This window comes from Nanorana parkeri, unplaced genomic scaffold (assembly GCF_000935625.1).
Source record: "Nanorana parkeri isolate BGI_ZX_2015 unplaced genomic scaffold, ASM93562v1 scaffold140, whole genome shotgun sequence".
NCBI classification, from domain to species: Eukaryota; Metazoa; Chordata; class Amphibia; order Anura; family Dicroglossidae; genus Nanorana; species Nanorana parkeri.
This window is the reverse complement of record NW_017306408.1, coordinates 812628-830966: the sequence shown is the minus strand read 5'-3', so window position 1 is coordinate 830966 and position 18339 is coordinate 812628. Positions and strand designations below refer to the sequence as shown.

The window sequence follows — 18339 nt, the reverse complement described above, 5'->3', positions numbered from 1 at the left end:
GCAAATCCACTATAAACTTGGGACAGCTGTCAGTACATATCTCCTCCACCATTATAAAATGTTCGGCCATATGACACCTATGTGCTTCCTTGTGCAGGAACACCGGGCAGCCACTGTCTCCCCCCATCATTCACACTCCATGCAGCCCTCTGCCCCCATGTAACCCCAATCTGTGCCCAGCTGCTCTGATAACGTCACCCACTCGACGAACAGCGCTCAACCACTCCTCCTCTCCTATGACGTTCCTTTAGCTGGCACGCCTACTTTATTCCATAGCCCCTCCCGTGGAAGGACGTTCCTCTTGGCGTGTCACGGTGGAGGCGTGGCTACGGCGAGGATGGCGCATGCGTGGTAAGGCAGAATCGTCCCTTGTACCTTTCTTTTTCGGGGCAGGGTCACGTGGTATGTCAGCTATGTTGTGCTAGAGCGGCGGTAGAGGCACTGCAAGTATCAGCGTGCCCTGGAGAGCCAGACAGTGTAATGAGGAATGTGCTGCCTATGTGTCTCCAGCTGCTTGGGAAATAGAGTTCTACAGAGCGTTCTGGAACTGTAATGGTTGATGTTTATGGCACCAGCTTATATCATTCAGGGTCCATTCACACGTTTTGTTTTATTGCATAAATGGCTTGTTCACACCAAATCCGGACCAGATCTGCATGAGTTTCTGCATATGCAGTGCATTTTGCCGCATTCCGGTCCATTTTTAGCACTGAATGGGCTTTCAGTGCTTTCCAAGGTGTTTGCATGTGGTTTTTATGCATTTGCTTGTTCACACCAAATGCAGACCAGATCTGCATGAGTTTCTGCACACGCAGTGCAGGGGGTTGTGCTGCGTTTTTGATGCGTTCCGTACCGTTTTAGTTTAAAATGGGCTTTCAGTGCGTTCCAGGGTGTTTGCATGTGTTTTTGATGTGTTTGCATGTGTTCCAGAACAGGTAAAATAGGGCCTGTTGCAGCTTTTTTACCTGCTCTGGAACGGAACGCTGCAATGTGAACTGGAGCTAAAAATACCATTGGAATACATTGGTTGCAGTTTTGCTCCGGTCCGTAACTGCTCTGCTCCTGGAACGTGCTTGGTGTGAACAAGGCCTAAAACACAAAACTTGGTCCTTCGGCCTCGTTCACACTGGAAATGTCATACATTCTCGGCGTTCAGGGCTTGTTCACATCACATCACATCACTGCAAATGGTCCATATTTAACACTGTACGCAGGTAAATGTTTGTGCTAAAGTTTACATGCAATCAGCACAAATGCATTCTATTGGAGCCATCAAGCTTCCTTTGTTGCTAGGTTACAGGTGGCTGGAGGACCCTAGAGACCTTTGTTGCTAGGATTCAGACAGAGCCACCTAGAGATCTTCATTGCTAGGATGCAGGTGGCTCGAACCACCTAGAGACATGTGTTGCTAGGATGCAGGTGACTAGAGCCATCTAGAGACCTTCATTGTTAGGATGCAGGTGGCTCAAGCTGCCTTGCAACCAATAGGGCCTTAGGCACTTCATTGAAATGAATGGACTGGCTGTCAACCAATGCACAAAAAGATGGACACACGGCAATATTTTTAGATGCAGTGCATCACAACACGTTACTAAGCATGACGGTGTGCTGCAATGCATGTGCATTGGAGGTATGTTGTCTTAGTGCTTAAACACTCCTTTGTGATGAGGAGCTTTGCAGAAATAAGTACATTAATGCATATTCTGGTGCCATTTGATTTTGAACGGCACTTCAACACACTAAGGCAACGCAGCTCTGACACACGTGGTTCAGTGCAGCAGGATGCATGCTAATGCGCTTGCTTGCCTTGTTGTGTACTGCATTGGGAAAAATGCTGCATGTCTGTTTTCAATGAGACTGTCACGGGTTGGCTCAGTAGATCAGGAGGTGAGCGAACACATGCCGGCGTTCGCTCACTTCTCGATCCTGTCACGGCTGGATTCCCCCCGCTCCGGTCCGCCAGCGCTGACTGGTGGAACGGACGGGGGAGGGGCGGGTACAGCTGGCTCTGCCTTTAGATAGGCAGAGCCAGCTGTCAGTCACGCAGCTGGGCGGATCCCGGCACAATTGTCGGGATCCGCTTCTACTGCGGCGTCTCAGTATACCGCGAGCTACAGCTCGCGGTATACTGAGCCTAGGGTGACAGGAGGAAGCTAGTTTGTGTCCTCCCGTTACCCTAAGGAGAACTATGGGGAAAAGACTTACCCCATAGTTCTCCTTTAAGGCCACACGCCCCAAGCTGTAACCCAATGCAATGAATGTAGTGGACAGGAACAGACACTTGTGGATAGGCCTTTCGTGCTTTCGGGTGCCATTTGAAGTGAACAGCACTTCCATGCATTAACATGTGCTTGGCATGTTTGTGGTAATGCGTGCTTTAACGCATCCAATTATTGTATCACTCCACAGAAGATAGGTGTACATGGACCCTCAGATCCAGTCACCAGACCATTCATTTCAATGGCAGTCTTCACATAAGATTATATAAACATTTAACATATTGTATGCATGTTATTTTCATCCACAAGCTTGAGCCCTGAGACTGTGTGGTTCCTTGAGCTGCTTATCCCTTCTGCAGTAGGAGCTCTGCTGTACAGTGGACTGGAATAGGCTCATGTCAGGTCAAATTCAGATACTTGCACAGCTTTCATTACCAGAAGTCTATTTCCGGGCGTATTAATGAAAACATATTGATATCTGCCAAGAGTTCCGCTTTAATATATAAACTTACCAAATGAGGGCAGATGTGAAATCAGCCAATAAAAGCTACAGCACGGCTCTTACTAGTACATGAGCACTGCAGTACAAACGATCTGCTCCCAATACTGCCCCTTCCTCTCCCAGTCTGAGCTCCTTTTATACAGGAGAGTGCAAGGAGCATGCTGATAGAAGGAGAGAGCAACATGAGAGAGATAATCTCATCATTCTGATGCTTCTCCTTTTAATTTTTCCGTTTCCTGCTCCTGGCAGGGTTATGAGGTTAGGCAGAGCTGTTTGGGTTGGATGGGCGAGAATACAAATACTTTGACAGGTAAAACAGCTTCTACATATGTATTTCAAATGAGTATTTAGCTACGTGCATTCAGACGTGGCGTACACATCAGTGCGGCGTGCACGCCTGTAAACAGGCCGATCTCGGGAGGGACAGGTGCTGCGTGTAATTTCTTGCAGCAGCCTGTTCTTCCCTATGGGGGGACGCAGCTGTATGGTGCCATACCCACATTTGCAAATCCATGTGGGTCCGTTGTCTGCGTCCAAGTGCAGACACCCGGACCCGGGGATGTGCAAATTCGGGTGTGCGTATGAAAGCAGGAGTCAGTAGTATGACTATGTGCATTCAGACGGGGCGTACACATCAGTGCGGCGTGCACGCCTGTAAACAGGCCGATCTCGGGAGGGACAGGTGCTGCGTGTAATAGCGCACAGCAGCCTGTTCTTCCCTATGGAAGGACACATACCCGCGGATGTGCAAATTCGGGTGTGCGTATGAAAGCGTACGGCCACGTCCTCCCATAGGGAAGAACAGGCTGCTGCACGCAATTACACGCAGCACCTGTCCCTCCCGGGATCGGCCCGTCTGAATGAGGCCTAATTCTGCAGTGTGATTTGCACTGGGGACTGGGCATACCTGTTGATCATTTTCATCTGTCCTCCTATAGAGCCTCCTGCAGAAGACGGAGGATACCCAGAGATGAGCATCCTTCTGATAGAGGCCTTCTATGGAGGCTCCCACAAGCAGCTGATGGACCTCTTGAAGGGTGAAGTTGACGGCTGTGTTCTCTATAGTCTCCCTGCTAAGAAGTGGCATTGGAGGGCGCGCACCTCTGCCCTGTACTTCATGCAAGCTGTTCCACCCAACGACACTTACAGGTAAGGTCACAATGCGGATGACACTGAAAACTTCAGCAGGCAGGTTTCCGAGTAATCAATTTAGCCAACCTTTATTTTTAAATACATGTAACCCCGTTTACTAAAATCTCATGGAGATTTTAAAGCTGAACTCCAGCCTTCCCTTCAGTCTTGCACAGTTATGCCGGCTCCTCTCGTTCACTGACATTGTTTTCTTCTAATGCACACTGTCAGCTTCTCACAATGTGCATTAGAAGCTGCAGCAAGTCAGATAGAGCCCACCTCATTTCCTGGCTAGAGGACAGACAGCATCATCTAGCCCAGGGGTAGCCAAACTTCGGCCCTCCAGCTGCGGGGAAACTAAATAGCCCGTCAGGCAGTTGCACTCTGACAGCCACAGGCATGACTTCCAGAGGCATGATGGGATTTGTTGTTTCACCACAGCTGGAGGGCTGAATTTTGGCTTCCCCTGATGTAGCCCTTTCCTCCCCAGCTTGACTGTCCCTGGCCTGCTCCTTTTTCATTCATTGGATTTCATTTCTTTCAATCATGCAGGCTCAGCATCACATGCGGGTGTAACCTAGGACAATCTGCATGCAAATGCACCTGACAAGGAACTACCACACCTCCTGACCAACGCCCATTCATAAAGGTGTTTTGATATTTACTTAAAGCGGACCTTTACCCCCTTTCACTAAAAATCACATCAACATGCAGCTTTGCATGCTGATAGGAAATAATCTTACATACATTAGTTAAACATTTTCATTTTATTTACAATTATTGTTTTTCCACTTCCTGGTCCTCTTCGGCATCAATTATGTAATTGTGGCTAAGTGTTGCATCCTGGGAAGGTTACATCAGCAGAGCATTGCTAGGAAATCTGATCTGTAACCTCACGAGTTCCAGGAAGTAAAGGGAGATATATTAATCTGCCGTAAGTTAAAATGGCCATGTGAGAAGAATGGGGAGGAAAAGAGAAATAAGAAATGCAAAAGAATACAAAGCCGGCAATGATCTAGACCAGGGGTCTCAAACCTCTGGCCCTCCAGCTGTGGTGGAACTACAAATCCCATGAGGCATTTGAAGATTCTCACAGCCACAGACATGACTCCCGAGGAGAGATGCATCATGGGATTTGTAGTTTCACCACCGGAGGTTTGAGGGCCGGAGGTTTGAGACCCCTGATCTAGACCCTTGGTTCTCAACTGGTGGGTCATGACCCAAAAGTGGGTTGTGCCCCCCGTGTTCAGTGGGTCACTGCATACCTTCCACTTTTCTAGGTGAGAGACTCCTCAGCCCGCCCCTAACGCAGCACTGTGAGTTCCAAGCAGCCATTCAACAAAATGCTGCCCAGCGCCGAGTGTCAGCTTGAGGTGGGGTGGGATGGGGCTATGGCCGCGAGGGAACTCCATTCATACATTCATTGCTCACAGCTCCAACATGTCCTATAGTGGTGCCTGGACCAGAGTGATGTCACATTCTGGGTCCCGGGACCTCTACAGGGCGCGCAAGGGAGCTGTACAAGCAATGCCCATATGGATGGAGCTCCGTCACAGCACAGGAGCCCACACTGGACCCCAGGCTGAGGATCCACTCCAGTTTTCATAAAGGTAGGGAGACTGGGTGGACCTAAAAAAAAAATTAACACATTTCCTGTCCCTCCCGGGATCGGCTCGTCTGAATGAGGCCTAATTCTGCAGTGTGATTTGCACTGGGGACTGGGCATACCTGTTGATCATTTTCATCTGTCCTCCTATAGAGCCTCCTGCAGAAGACGGAGGATACCCAGAGATGAGCATCCTTCTGATAGAGGCCTTCTATGGAGGCTCCCACAAGCAGCTGATGGACCTCTTGAAGGGTGAAGTTGACGGCTGTGTTCTCTATAGTCTCCCTGCTAAGAAGTGGCATTGGAGGGCGCGCACCTCTGCCCTGTACTTCATGCAAGCTGTTCCACCCAACGACACTTACAGGTAAGGTCACAATGCGGATGACACTGAAAACTTCAGCAGGCAGGTTTCCGAGTAATCAATTTAGCCAACCTTTATTTTTAAATACATGTAACCCCGTTTACTAAAATCTCATGGAGATTTTAAAGCTGAACTCCAGCCTTCCCTTCAGTCTTGCACAGTTATGCCGGCTCCTCTCGTTCACTGACATTGTTTTCTTCTAATGCACACTGTCAGCTTCTCACAATGTGCATTAGAAGCTGCAGCAAGTCAGATAGAGCCCACCTCATTTCCTGGCTAGAGGACAGACAGCATCATCTAGCCCAGGGGTAGCCAAACTTCGGCCCTCCAGCTGCGGGGAAACTAAATAGCCCGTCAGGCAGTTGCACTCTGACAGCCACAGGCATGACTTCCAGAGGCATGATGGGATTTGTTGTTTCACCACAGCTGGAGGGCTGAATTTTGGCTTCCCCTGATGTAGCCCTTTCCTCCCCAGCTTGACTGTCCCTGGCCTGCTCCTTTTTCATTCATTGGATTTCATTTCTTTCAATCATGCAGGCTCAGCATCACATGCGGGTGTAACCTAGGACAATCTGCATGCAAATGCACCTGACAAGGAACTACCACACCTCCTGACCAACGCCCATTCATAAAGGTGTTTTGATATTTACTTAAAGCGGACCTTTACCCCCTTTCACTAAAAATCACATCAACATGCAGCTTTGCATGCTGATAGGAAATAATCTTACATACATTAGTTAAACATTTTCATTTTATTTACAATTATTGTTTTTCCACTTCCTGGTCCTCTTCGGCATCAATTATGTAATTGTGGCTAAGTGTTGCATCCTGGGAAGGTTACATCAGCAGAGCATTGCTAGGAAATCTGATCTGTAACCTCACGAGTTCCAGGAAGTAAAGGGAGATATATTAATCTGCCGTAAGTTAAAATGGCCATGTGAGAAGAATGGGGAGGAAAAGAGAAATAAGAAATGCAAAAGAATACAAAGCCGGCAATGATCTAGACCAGGGGTCTCAAACCTCTGGCCCTCCAGCTGTGGTGGAACTACAAATCCCATGAGGCATTTGAAGATTCTCACAGCCACAGACATGACTCCCGAGGAGAGATGCATCATGGGATTTGTAGTTTCACCACCGGAGGTTTGAGGGCCGGAGGTTTGAGACCCCTGATCTAGACCCTTGGTTCTCAACTGGTGGGTCATGACCCAAAAGTGGGTTGTGCCCCCCGTGTTCAGTGGGTCACTGCATACCTTCCACTTTTCTAGGTGAGAGACTCCTCAGCCCGCCCCTAACGCAGCACTGTGAGTTCCAAGCAGCCATTCAACAAAATGCTGCCCAGCGCCGAGTGTCAGCTTGAGGTGGGGTGGGATGGGGCTATGGCCGCGAGGGAACTCCATTCATACATTCATTGCTCACAGCTCCAACATGTCCTATAGTGGTGCCTGGACCAGAGTGATGTCACATTCTGGGTCCCGGGACCTCTACAGGGCGCGCAAGGGAGCTGTACAAGCAATGCCCATATGGATGGAGCTCCGTCACAGCACAGGAGCCCACACTGGACCCCAGGCTGAGGATCCACTCCAGTTTTCATAAAGGTAGGGAGACTGGGTGGACCTAAAAAAAAAATTAACACATTTTTGGAGTGTGTATGTGAGATTGTGTCTGTGGTTGTGTATCTATGTCAGTGTTTTTGAGGGCCCATTCACGGTGCGTTAATCGCATAGTACCATGCGATTACCACTGTACCACGCAATCGCACGTACCGTGCATTCTGGTGTGGTACCCCAAACACACCTCACACCCACAATTCGTACGCCCGCACTGGAACTTGTGGTACCCTAATGCCTTGCGTTGCATTGCAGTGCGACTTGGGTCGCGACATAATGACCAAGGACAAATGTGGGTCCTGAGGTTATACAGGTTGAGAACCACTGATCTAGACATATCTGTTTTGTAGATTGTCATTACTAAACATTTCTAAATGTGTCTTTGTTGTCATTTCAAAGATCTGGGCAAAGTTCCTCTTTAACTCCTCCCAATAGTCATCCCACTGCTTGCATCACATCTGCGTCATTCAGACAATTGTATGTTTAAATTAAGTATTACTATATGTCCAGGCATCTCAACCTGAAAAAAGTAATTTCAGGGAGGTGTCCTTCTCATTTCAGGGAGGTGCCCTCTGTCCCCCGCCCTCCCCCCCATCATATCGGGAGGGGGGGGAAGCACCCCCTTGAAATGATGGCAGATAACAAAGAAGCTAATGCTTCCCTTGCTATCTGCTGTGTTTTTTTTTGTTTTTTTTTAAGTATTCTGACAGCTGCAGCCGTCAGAATAATAAAAAAAAAAGCATAGAAATGAATAGCTAAATTTCGATTAGCTTTTTCAATTTGCAATAGCCAATAGCAAGCTGGCTATTGCACCCGCCCTCTGCTACTGTCAATCAGCAGCAGAGGACCTGATGGAGAACTTCAGGTCCACCTCTGCTGATTGACAGCAGCAGTGGGTGGATGCAATAGCTAGTCTGCTATTGCAAATTGAAAAAGCCAACAGAAATTTAGCTATTCATTTCTATGCTGATTTTTTTTTTTTCTTTTTTCCCTGACTGACGGCGGCCCCACACAGATAGCAGGGAATGGTTTACTCTGCTAGATAGAGCAGAGTAAACCTTTCCGGGAGAAAATGTTTCTCTCCCGGGCGGCCGGGAGCCGCTATCTAATAGCGGTAGACTCCCGGAACGTCGGGGAGAGTTGGGATGTCTGCATGTCCGATCTGCCACTGCTGCAGATGGCCTATGCGGAGAGTGGCGGTGATGCCTCCTCGCTCTGTAATTCAAGTCGCTCTTTCCCCAGCAGGTCCGCATATCCGCACAGCCCTGAGGTTGGGGGAGAACAATGCAAGAGCCTGTGCATTGCACCCCCAATACACTGATCACATGTGCATTGCAAAAAAAATTTCAATGCACATTGATCATTTAATAAATGTTGCTGCATTTACTACTTTTTGTGAAAAAGGTGATATTTCTGTTGGAACACATTTGAATTTTGGCTACACAACTAGACTAAAAATTTGATAACAGCACCAAGTCTGTAATGTAGCTTCTGTAGCTGTGACCCAAGGTTTAGGGTTACTGCTCAGTCATATGGTTCAGCAGGCCGTGTGCCTAAAATGTGTGCTGTGACTGGGGACCTCATGATTTATATCATGTAATGCATTCGGCAATGTCCACTACCCTGAACGTTGTCCTGGGTCCATATATAGTACGCGGTCACATGGATTTTTAAAGTGAACCTTGCACTGAATGTAATTAAACATAAAAAGAAAAATGTAATAAATACTCACGTTCCGCTGTGCTCGCCTAGACGAGAGTATTTTTGCTTCTAGTTATACTTTTTTGGACGTTGCACATTATGCACAGGGCCCTGGACCTTTTCTTGAATTGCTTGTAAGTCCACTAACCTCCTGGAGGTTATCATTTCATAATACATTACATGATGTCTGAACCTCTGGATTTCATGTGCACATTATAGACAAAGCTTGGGTTTCTGCCTGACTTACCCACGCTGGGCAATGCGACAGTGACTCTGAAAATGGCCTCTTCTGGTTGCCCTATTCTAACCAAACCTATACTCCCTTATACTTACCTTACCTATACACTCCATATACTCACCTTACCTATACACACCTTACCTATACACTCTTATACTCCCCTTACCTATACACCCTTATACTCCCCTTACCTATACTCCACTTGTAATTGCCTTACCTAGACTCACCTTACCTATATTCCGCCTGTACGCACCTTAACCATACTCCCTAATACTCACCTTACTTGTACTCACATATACACCCCATATACTCACCTTACCTATGCACCCCATATAATCACCTACCTACCTATACTCCCCTTACCTATATTCCCTTATACTAACCTTACCTTTTACTCCCCTTATACTCTCCTTACCTATACTCCCCTTATACTCTCCTTACCTATACTCACCTTACCTATACTCCCCTTATACTCACCTTACATATTCTCCCCTTGTACTAATCTTACCTATACTCCCCCTTTTCACTCGGTAATCCTGCCATTAACATACTACCAGTCCTAGGGTTACAACACTCACTCACTGCACTGTATCTATGGAGAGCAGCATTGTCAACTTAGGCTGCTCTCCTATTTCGGGCTACAAACACCTCCTCTACTCCTCATGCCCATGACATCAGGGGAGGTGTTCCTTGTACTGGGCTAGGCTGATAACATTGTTTGAGATTTCAGTTCAGTGCACAGGAATTGTCAATGGCTCTTGATTTCTGGCAGCATCAACAGGTTTGTACTTTCAGAAAATGTTTGTAGCCTAAAAAAGTGGTGCAGCCACCACATCTAGGTACTGGTAATCTACAATATACAAAATTTTTGTTCTTGGGCTTAGCTATCCTTTAATATAGGTGTAATCTAGAGATACGATTTAACAGTAGCCATTGTAACTGGTTGATTTTTTTTTTCTCTTTAAAAGATGAAGAACGGCCGGTAGTACTGCAGACATTTCGTTTTTTGGGGAAATGATAGCCGTTCCCAGTATTGTACATGTGCATGTCATAACTGCATCAAATGGATTGGGGCTGAAACGTATACAATATGTGCATTTCGTGTGAAGGTCTGGCTGAAGTCTAAGAGCTTCTGCTTGTAGAAGTTAACGGGCATTTTAGACATGTCTCTAAAAATGTTCTGGCATGTACTTTAATCTCTGCCGTGTCCTCCAGCGTATCACAAGGTTATCGCCATCCTCAAGGTCGGCATCACAAGACATCCTGTACCGCCTGTAATAAGCTAATCAGACATTACTCACAGACACACACCCCATTAGTTAAACTTAAATTACATTGACCTAACATAATTTAATTGTAATTCATTGGATTACCTACATTTTACTCAGAAAAGAGATCCCACAAAACACAGAATCTAGCACGCTGCTAAACTGCCCTGCGTTATATATTTATCTTAATGCGCATCTGTTGTGTTTTCTGACCTAATCTATTATTTGATGTCAGTGATTTGGCTGGGTTAACATCTAAAAGATCATGGCCTAATGCTGAAATATGCTTTGCACTTTTGACTTCAACTCTTTGCATGTTCATGAAATTGGAAGAGTGCAAGTTATAGGGGTTATTCATAGAAGAGCCGAAGGATCCAGCCATAGCTTTGGCTGATCCTTCAGCTCTCTTCGGCCGCCGCAGCCCTTCGGTTCAGTCAAACCGAAGGGCTGCTGTACGGGCTATTCACTATAGCTTGTACAGTAGCCAAAGGCGACCGAGCGGCTCAGCCTTCGGGGCGGGGACAGCTGGCTCAGCCTCTAGATAGGCAGAGCCAGCTGTCACTCACGCAGCTGGGTGTATCATCAGTATTGTCGGGATCAGTCCCGGTTGCGGCACTCTCAGTATTTCGCGGGAAATAGCACGATATATATACTGAACTTTGGGTCACGGGAGGAGGTTAGTATATGTCCTCCCGTGACCCTAAAGAGAGCTATGGGGAAAAACACTTAGCCCATAGTTCTCTTTTAACTTTGCTGGATCGTCTCCTCATGGGACTTCAGTTGAAAAAAAAGGACCTTGTCTGGAATCAAAATGCCGTGGGAGACAGCAGGGGTTAGGTAAGTAGAATAACTAACATCTAACACACAATAATATTTATTTGTTGCATTCTACAACAATACTGGTTTATTTAATTTTTTAAAGACATCTTTACCGGATGCTCTAAAAACGGGACCAGGTGATCAGCACTGGACGGCAAAGGGTTCCACCATCATGGGCACACATGTAACTCCCCCTTTGCCTTTAGGGCCTCAGTGCCCAAAGCAGGGCTGGCAATATGCCCCTCAGACGTGATTTCACTGGACTATACAGTACACTTTACTGTAATCTGCACTTTATTACTTAGTACTTCAAATGCATATTTCTAAAGAGCCTGATATTTCCTTCCAGTTTATCCTTTGAGCACTCGCCTTCAAATTGTCTTTTTCTTCCAGACTCTGACCATCTGTCCTTGATGACCTAGCCCGAGACAGGAAGCCAAAATTGACTTAAACGGTGTTAATTTTGATTGATGCTTCAGCCCTTTTAGAACAGGTGTGTTCAACATGCTCGCACATATCAACTTACTGACTCCCAGGTACATGGCTCCAGCCCGTGAGCCACTAATGTACCCCTTTCATCACCACATACTGAACTTGTTCTACACATCTATTATTTCACCTCATTATCTGACCTATCTGGGGGGAGGTTTAACTGTGAGCATGCTGCACAGACAAAAGTTTCAAGTAGGCAAAGCAAATCCTGGAGAGGCTACATCGACGTGTATGTCTTCATGAGGATAATTAACTCATTTCCTGCAGCTTAAAGCCCGACCATTTTGTTTTCCACACAAGAACATGGACCACCTGTTTGATCCGTCGCTAATGACATCCAGATAGCTTTTCGTTCTAGACATTTATCTTGGAGACTGAAGGTGCTGCTGGCTTGAATCAGCACAATGGAAAGGGATGCAACAAACCTCATGTATGAAAGTAGCCGAAAGAAGTGCTGCCTTTGCTGCTCTCATCAGCCAATCAGGTTCATTTAATTTTATAACCTACTCTAGCAATGTGAAAGGCACTGTATGAAGGTTTGATAACACTTCTTCCATGTGAGAACCAATTTTGTTTTATGAGTGTAGCTCACAAATATTCAGCATTGTGCATCAGAAAAACTTCAACTTAAATCAAAACTATCAGCCATGGAGCTGCATTTTTTTATAGGCAAGGAACTTCTTTTTTGTGCACTATAATTCATTTTGTGAAAAGGTGCCCCATGTCCCTGACTTTCAGGCCAAAGCTGCCCATACACCTATAGATTATCTGCAGATTGTCTATGGTCAGATGGAACAAGTGCAACAGACTCCTCCATCTACGCTAAACTGTGCGGATGGAGGAATCTCCAACTGGGCCAAGCTTCAGTATCTTTCTAGTCGGCCCCGCTGGCTCTAAAAATACCTGAACAATGCCTGCATTCAATCAGATAATCTATAGGCGTAGGGCCCAAATCTCTTAAGCTGTGTTTTTCACGATACCACATGCACATGTATGGCGTGAACAATTGTTTTCTATGGGCCCTGTTCACACCAAAGATGTGTAATGGTGTGCAGAGAAATGTACCTCAATGAACATGGCATAAACAAGCCCTCAGGGTACGTTCACACCAGATGTACCACATACATCTGGTTCGCCAGATATGAACCAGATGTAGTGCGTTCCGGTCCGATTCTGGCCAGAGCGCACTGCATCACTGCAGCCGGATCACTTTTTTGTGGGGCAGAAGGGGAACGCCCTCCGACCGCAATGCAATCGCCCACAGCGGTGTATTTACAAATGCTGCTGCCCTAGGCAAAACAGCAACACCGGTACCCCCTCCCCGTACTGACGGCCGATCGTCACCATCAGCACCCCCCCCTCCCCCCGGGGTTGACGCGCCGCCTCCCCATCAGCACAAGCCTCCATAGACAACCCCCCTCCGACGATCACTCACCCGGCATTAAAAAGCGCCGCCGACCGCTGCCTGCTGGACACCGCCTCAACCTGCCGTCCTCGTCCCCGCCGCCACGATAGCCTCCTGTTCTCTTCCCTTGATAAATAAAATTTATCAAGGGGAGAGAACCACAGCAAGTGCCGCTCTCAGGGAATCTGCCGCTCCAGGCAAACGCCTTGTTTGTCTCGCGGCAGATACGCCCCTGATCGCCCGCACAGGATCCCAAGGCCCATTGTGACTGCGGCCCTCTGCGATCAAAATGCTGCAAGCACTATTTTGATCGGACCAGACTGCAGGCACAATGGGCCTTGGGATCCCTTGAGGGCGATTGCATTGCGGTCGTAGGGCGTGGCTATGGTGCCATTCACTTCAATGGCCCACCACGCCCCCCTCCTGCCCCCAAAAAATGTGAGCCAGCCACAATGCGATGCAGTGCGTTCCGGCCAGAATCGGACCGGAACGCACTGCATCTGGTGTCAATGTACCCTTAAAGTATGCCTGTGCTACAATTTATAAGTTTCAAATAAAGGTGCTGCCTAATTGTGGAGAACACAGATGCCTGATATTTTCCGTCGAACTCAGAAAAGCCTGTCGTGCCCTTTTTTGAGTTAGTTTTATATTGTTATTGGGGCCCGACTTTCTGTGCCTTAAAGCACAAATTCACCTTTAGGCTCGATTAAAACTTTTGCATTGGGATAACGTGTATTACCACGTGTGTTACCACAACACATGGTAACACTTGCAACATGCCTGGCGGTGCCATTAGTTTTGGCTTGAACGCAACTGTGTTGTAACACCCTGTAAAGCATGGCATCTCACGGTAGTGTGTTGAGGAAAAAAAGGTCATGTGCAATTGAGATGTTGAGGTACGTCAGCAGCCTTAACGCAATGTGCGTTAATGTGAGAAATAACACGCGTGCCTTTACCACATTATCAGTATGTACATGGGGCATTAATCAAAGTGGCTCAGTGGCCATTTAGACACTCTTAAGGGACAGGGATATGGTTCTGCTGAAGTTCAGCCCTCAAGTTGGGTAAGGATGGGACCCGGTAACTCAAACGAGCACAGAAGAGTCCTTTTTAGACTAATAAAGGTCATTGCAAAGTCATAAGGCATACTATAACACGTGCATGTGAATGATCTGTGTGTTGTAGTGCAGGTCCACCTCTGAATACGTTAATACGCCCGTTGTTTAAAATAGTCCTTGAGCTTCTTTTGTGGTGCTTATCAGCTGATTTGCTCCATAGACTTCAATGGAAACGTGCTTTTGTTAGCGCGTTTTTGCAGCTGAGACTGCTTTTCATTGGACAACTGAAAACGAGCTGAAAAATGCCTTAAAACACTCTTACATATGAACAGAAAACGCCTATACCCTGTTTCCCCGAAAATAGGACCTACCCCGAAAATAAGACCTAGTACTATTTTGGAGAATTGCTAAAATATAAGACCTACCCCGAAAATAAGACCTAGTTGTGACCATTTTCAGGGCCGGTGGTGGCATAAGGGGGAACATGACGAGCCGCAGAAGAGGCGTGAGAGAATCAGCAGTGCCAATGAAGCCAGCGCTAGAGGAAGCAGAGCCGCATAAGCCAATGCTTCCTCTATAGTGTCAGCTCCCGTCACAGGCGGAGTGATACCAAATGCACTCCGCTTGTGAGGAATCGATAGTGAAAGTGCACTTCACTCATTCTGGCCAGAGATTGGTTACCAAATTGCTCTTGGAAAGGTAAGGCACCCCTGATTGCCCTGATCACTCTATTCTTAATTTTGCCATTTTGGATTATTTGATTTGGATATGGATTTGCATTAACTTTGGCTTGTTGTACATTAAAAAAAAAAATAAGACCTACCCCGAAAATAAGACCTAGTGTGTTTTTTTGAGCCCAAAAAAATATAAGACAGTGTCTTATTTTCGGGGAAACACGGTAAAACACGCTGAAATGTGCATAAAAAATATGCTAAAAAGTGCAGAAACGCGGTTGCTCTTGGGTGAATGCGGCCTGAGGCTCGTTGAGGGTCTATTCAAAATGAGAGGGCTGCCTAAACGCAAGTCAGCACACCAAAACGCCCATGTTAATGTAAGTATTGGTGTGATTGACCCTTCTAACGTATTTAAACTTAAATGATGGCTTTAAGATTGCTCTACCGAATTCATGGAAATGCCTTTTTGTATTGGGACACCCCTCCAAATCCTGGGATTCAGGTGTTCCAATCACCTCCATGGCCACAGGTATATAAAATCACGCACCTAGGCATGCAGATGCTTCTACAAACATTTGTGAAAGAATGGGTCACTCTCAGGAGCTCATTGAATACAAGAGTTGTACCGTGATAGGTTGCCACCTGTGCAATAAGTCCATCCATGACATTTCCTTGCTACTTAATATTCCATGGTCAACTGGGGCAACTGTTAGTGGTATTATAACAAAGAGGAAGCAACTGGGAACAACAGCAACTCAGCCACAAAGTGGTAGGCCACGTAAAATGATGGTCAGCACATGCTGAAGCACACAGTTTGCAGAAGTCGCCAACTGACTGCAGAGTCAATATCTATGGACCTCCAAACTTTGTGTGACCTTCAGATTGGCACAACAACAGTACATAGAGATCTTCGTGGAATGGGTTCCATGGAGACATGTTCACTGGAGTGACGAATTACGCTTCTCTGTCTGGCAATCCGATGGACGTGTCTGGATTTGGCGGGTTGCCAGATGAACAGTACTTGCCTGACTGCATTGTGCCAAGTGTAAAGTTTGGTGGAGGGGGGATTATGGTTTGGGTTTTTTTTTCAGGGGTTGGGCTTATCCCCTTAGTTCCAGTGAAGGGAACTCTTAAGGCATCAGCATACCAAGACATTTTGGAATATTTCATGCTCCCACCTGTTCCAACATGACTGCACACCAGTACACAAAGCAAGGTCCATAAAGACCTGGATGAGCGAGTCTGGGGGGGAGGAACTTGACTGGCCTGCACAGAGTCCTGACCTCAACCCGATAGAACACCTTTGGGATGAATTAGAGCGGAGACTGCGAGCCCGGCCTTCTCGTTCAACATCAGTACCTGACCTCACAAATGTGCTTCTAGAAGAATGGTCAAACATTGCAACCTTGTGGATGCCTTCCCAGAAGAGTTGAGGCTGTTATAGCTGCAATGGGTGGGCCAACTCAATATTGAACCCCACGGACTAAGACTGGGATGCCACTAAAGTTCATGTGCGTGTAAAGGCCGGCGTCCCAATACTTTTGGCAGTATAGTGTATATAAACTGTACATACACGGTATATTAAGTTTATTACTGTTACAAGGGGGCTGTCAAGCTCTATGTGAAATTACATAGCAGTGAAAGGTTTTTTTCTATGGAGACATCAGAGCTCTATTAGACTCCTAGGCCTTCTCTGCCTCCATCACATAGATATTGGGGGGACACAGTCGTTCAGCGATTGGGTTCACTTTTTGCCGGATTACTTGCCTATTATTATTACTCTTTAATAATAAAAAAAAAGCCAATTACAGGAAAGAAATATCTTTGAAGATTTATCTTGTTAAGTTGTCCGTCATATATCATTACATGTTTCTCTAAATATTTCACTTCCTGTTTGTGTACGATTCCATCACAAAATGATGTGCAATCTCTGTTTCTGCTGTGTGCTTGTCTTTTGCATGTAAAAGCTCCAGCATCCACCTTGAATTTCCCTTTTTCGAAAGCATTTATTCACAGTAAAATGCACCCCCCGTACCAGGAGCTGAATCTGTGAGGTCGATGGCGCTGGCGGGCGATTCATTGCAACGTAGCTTCAAGTTTATACTCCTAATAGCTGCGATAGCTTATCTCGTACAAATAAAAATACTGTGTAACATTGTATCCTGCCCCCCAGGTGACTTCATATGGAGAAAAGATATTATTTGTAACAAACCTCCAGCCCTTAAAATATCCCCCAGGGGAAGTGTTCTGCCGCATTTACTCCCTGAAGCTTGAAAAGTTTATTTTTAAAGACAAACTGCAAGCGTGTTACACCGCACAGGGAGGGGGGAAGCTCCGAGGAGCTATGCTGAGGGAAGTGCTGGTTAAAGGTACACTCCATTTGACTATGAATACTTTGCAATCAAACTGGTTCTGTTGCTGGAATCCTGTGAATGTGTCAATAGGCAAGGAGGTCTCAACTGTGTCTCCTACCAAATACCCTCACCCTACTGGGTGTCATTAGTAATATCCAAATATATACACTCCTAAGAGTCTAAAAATGAAATACCACTCATGGAAATAATGATTCGAGAGAAGTGGGAATGGTCCACTATTTTGGCAAATATGAATAGAAACAAAATGTTCAGAGCTCCAGTACCACTGAACGTTTTATTTCTATTTATAATGCTGTGAATGCAGAATAATGTGTTCCTTGGTACCAAGGACTGTATATAATATAAACATTTATATAAAATATACTTTATATAAAACTTGTATTGATAGGTAAATGCTTACTAGATAGCATTAGCTTATTGACTGGAGTTGACTGCAGCTGTCATTAAAATATTTGGTGTGATCCTATCATGAAGGTTCTTCCTGCACAGGGTGACAAAGACTCTGTTTCTGTCTTCCTAAATTGTTCTGCTGTGTTGTCACCCTTTCACCCCTTTTGGAGCCTACAAGCCACAGAGCTGATGTACCATGTAATCATGTTTCACGGTTGCCACTATCAAGAAACCCGCTCTCAGAAATGCCATGCGGCCGTTTTTGGAGTGCATGTGGACAGTACTAGGGATGAGGTTTGGGCAGGTTCAAAATTCACGGTCCCCACAAATTATTGTGAAAATGATTGTGGAAATTTGCCAGACCAAATTCTGTGTAGCCATAATGCACTAACTTAGGTGAACTGGTTTAGAAGGGCCAATAATGGGGCTTTTGGATAAGCCAGCCCCCTCACTATAAAAGAGTGAGGTCACAGCAGCCATATTGTCCTTTAAA

At 46.2% G+C, this 18339-nt stretch overlaps 1 protein-coding gene across 1 annotated transcript in view; it reads left to right on the top strand.

The window, feature by feature from the left end:
• Window positions 1-5616: 5616 nt before the first annotated feature.
• GTDC1 (glycosyltransferase like domain containing 1) overlaps window positions 5617-18339 on the top strand; it is a 191432-nt gene continuing 178709 nt past the window's right edge. Inside the window, exon 1 of the mRNA XM_018554051.1 lies at window positions 5617-5822. Within this exon, the coding sequence (XP_018409553.1) occupies window positions 5644-5822 (179 nt within the window). The 5' untranslated portion in view covers window positions 5617-5643. The remainder of the gene's footprint in view (window positions 5823-18339) is intronic.